The 3,100-nt window shown below is 34.3% G+C and overlaps 1 protein-coding gene across 1 annotated transcript; it reads left to right on the forward strand.

The window, feature by feature from the left end:
- Positions 1 to 643: 643 nt before the first annotated feature.
- LOC134264667 (uncharacterized) lies at positions 644 to 1,959 on the forward strand. Its single transcript, XM_062746929.1, has 3 exons — positions 644 to 676; positions 1,061 to 1,218; positions 1,374 to 1,959. Exons 1-3 carry the CDS (start codon positions 666 to 668, stop codon positions 1,931 to 1,933), a joined length of 729 nt encoding a protein of 242 aa, XP_062602913.1. The 5' UTR covers positions 644 to 665; the 3' UTR covers positions 1,934 to 1,959.
- Positions 1,960 to 3,100: the final 1,141 nt, after the last annotated feature.

The raw sequence follows: 3,100 nt of genomic DNA on the forward strand, positions 1-3,100 counted from the left end.
CCACGGCAAATACGATATACTTGTTGCTGTTCGTACTCCTCCCATGAACTCCTGGAAAAATCCTCCAGAGAGGATAATGTCAATTCTAAATTTAGCCCTACAAAGTGTTGGTTTGATGCGAAAAGAACAGTCAGAAGACTTTGAGAAAAAAGTTAAAAGCATCTCTAGTATTTCTCAACTACGAGACCTTGCAAGCCAAAATCATGAAGACAAGCAAGAGATGATGGTCTCCATAGAACCAGTCAAGGTATTTTTATTGAAATGCATGTAAAATCAAATGCAATGAAAATGCAATTGACATTGTTCCTTAACACATACATGTACGTACAATATGTCTGTAAAGGCAGAACTTACATGTATTTTGTTTTTATTTTTAAAGGTACTCCTCACCAAGTTGTTTGAGCGACTTTACCTTAAAGAGAAAGCTTTTAAGTCCTTCCCAGCTGCATCAGCAGATGACATCAAAGAGATGTGGAAGTATTTGGAGTTGTTTGGAGAACCAATGGAGGATAACTTAAAACAAGCTGAACTCAACAAATGCTTAAAAGAGAGGTATTTAATAAATCTAAAATGTTTATGTCTTTCAATTTTATCTTCAAATGCTTAAAATATGGTAAAGTTTTTTAAGTCTTCAATATTTTGTTTCTGTATACCTTTTAGATGGGATGCAGTGTTGGTAAGACTCCACTAAAATTAAACTCTATAAATTAATACATGTGTGTCTGTGTGGGTGCTTTTTTAATCTTAACTCTCAAATTGTACTCTCCGGTATTGGTGTAGAACTGGAGCATATAAAGGCTAGATGAATATCACTGTGGTTTCCTTACTAAAATATTATCCTCTCTTGTCTTTCAGGGTATAAAAATATAATAACACTTGCAGCTTCTGTCACCTTGTACACGCACTACAAATCTCCTTTGTTTACAAACATACTATTATAAATGTAAAATCACTGTACTAGTATATTATATTGGTTCAGAAAATAAATTTTTGTTCTGAAGTTTAGAATGATCATGTACAGTACATACATTTATTAAAACAGATTGCTCTAACTTTGTAGGCCAGAGTTGAAAGCCTTTTTAGACCATTGTACTACATCCAGGTCTTACTCCTTTTGCATTAAGAAATGTGCTGATCCAAGTTGTTCCATCTGTGCTAGGCCACGCTTGCCTCCTGAGGTTTTTGAGCAGTTACATCGATTTCCAGACCCTATACCTGGTATTTAAAGTTTCAGCTTATGATATATGTGTATTTTCAAATAATTTTTATAGAAAATAAAGATCAGTATAGAGAGATATTTGAAATATGAATAGAATAATACATGAGATACAAGTTTCAGATTTCTGACAATTAAAAAATGCTTTTTGTAATAGGTGAAGATGGGCACTACAAGTCATTTAATGAAGTTTATGGTAGTGAAACTACGGAGGAGCACAGGCCATCTCTTCAGCAAAGGGTTACAGCGAATCCAGGTCATGGGATACCATTTTCCCCAAGTGCGCAAACAGCAAAAACAGTAAAGTGTGTGTTTATTTGTACAGAATGTGAAAAACCTCGTGTAGTATATGCTGCTAACAAATTGTCAGAGCAGGAAATGGCCACTATAGAGCGCATTAAGCAGTTAATTCAATATACGTGTGGGTCATCCCTGCAAGAACTAAAGACTGCCGATAACAGAACACCACAAGTGAATGCTTTACTAGACAAATGTTTCACCAGGGCCAACTTAACATGTGAAATGTCATTAGAAGTTCCATATTTCAGTTCAGGATGTTTCAAGGACTTGTGTTTTCACTGTGGTGAAGAATATGAGCTGCAAAATGAAGCAGGGGCATATCCCATGTGTCTTGATTGTTCCTCTACAAAAACTCTTCCTTTGAAAAGGAAACATGTTAATCTTAAAGAAACTGTTAAAACAAAGAAAAGGAAATAAACTGTGCTTTTGTATTTGGTCAATGAATATGCTATTAAATACACAATAAAAAAGTTACACAACAAGCTATTTCTAAATTTGATGTCTTTAATATTTAAAATTTACCGGTATAAAAAAAAAAAAAAAAAAAAACCTGCCTGCCTCATCAAAATTTTTAGAATTTGGCCCGAGAAACAATTAATTAATTTTTTTGGCCTTAAATTTTTTTTAGTGGCTCATTTTTAGCTGATTGTGGTGTTGCATGCAGTTTCAGCCTGGATGATAGACTTTAGAAAAAATTAAGACCAGTTGCCAGTCAGAAGTGAACAATTTTATACCAGTAGCAGAGAAAGTGAGCATGCAGAAAACAAGATGTACCTGTCAACAATATAACAATCAAAAGCAGCCAAGTTAAAGGTATACAGTCAATTGACTCTTAAGTTTGTATTATTTTTGTTTGTTTTTTTTTTTAGGGCTTTTCGACTTTTGTCGAAAAGACCTATTGTTTTCGTCTTTTTTATTAAGGTCTTCCGTCTTCACGGAAGACCTTATAGTGATTCTATTGTTTCTTCTTATTAAGGTCTTCCGTCTTCACGGAAGACCTTATAGTGATTCTACTGTTTCTTATTATTATTATTTTTCTGACCATCTAATTCTGTGCACGCGATTTCTCGAAGACTACTAGATGGATTTTCATGAAATTTACGGAAACAATGTGTTGTTATCTGAAGTTATTTTATCTGAGAGATTTTTTGAAGATTCGCTTCCGGTGCCAAGTTACGGGACATTTCCTGATTTTAAAATGACATTTTGTCCACGGATTTTCTCAAGAACGGTAAAAGATATCAAAATTAAACTTTCAGGGATGATAGATCGTCGTAATTACTATCCAGGACGCAACTATTCGTTCGTCGTCAGTACTTCCTGTTGTTACAAGATGCGAATTTAAAAAGTCGATTTTTCTAACTTTTTTGTCTTTCAATATTTTTGAAGTATTTTAAGCTTGGGTAATAGAGACCTTTCCAATGATGCTTAATTTATAATCTGTTTGAATATTGATAAATCCAAAGTCTAGATATTAACATTCAAAAATCTGAAGCGGGTCCAAAATGGCGGCTGTCTCCGTAGACTCCGCCATTTCGCGAGTAGGGGTTTATGGAGGCAGCTGAGCGTTTGATTAAACGATTC

The sequence above is a fragment of the Saccostrea cucullata genome, unplaced genomic scaffold (genome assembly GCF_032062105.1).
Source record: "Saccostrea cucullata isolate Sc308-1 unplaced genomic scaffold, CSIRO_AGI_Scuc_v1 ctg10780, whole genome shotgun sequence".
In the NCBI taxonomy this organism is placed as follows: Eukaryota; Metazoa; Mollusca; class Bivalvia; order Ostreida; family Ostreidae; genus Saccostrea; species Saccostrea cuccullata.

What these genes read in the sequence shown, in the direction of transcription:
- LOC134264667 (XM_062746929.1), top strand. An exon ending in ATTTCCAGACCCTATACCTG is followed by an intron (nt 1,219 to 1,373) that starts GTATTTAAAGTT and finishes TTTTTGTAATAG; the next exon opens with GTGAAGATGGGCACTACAAG.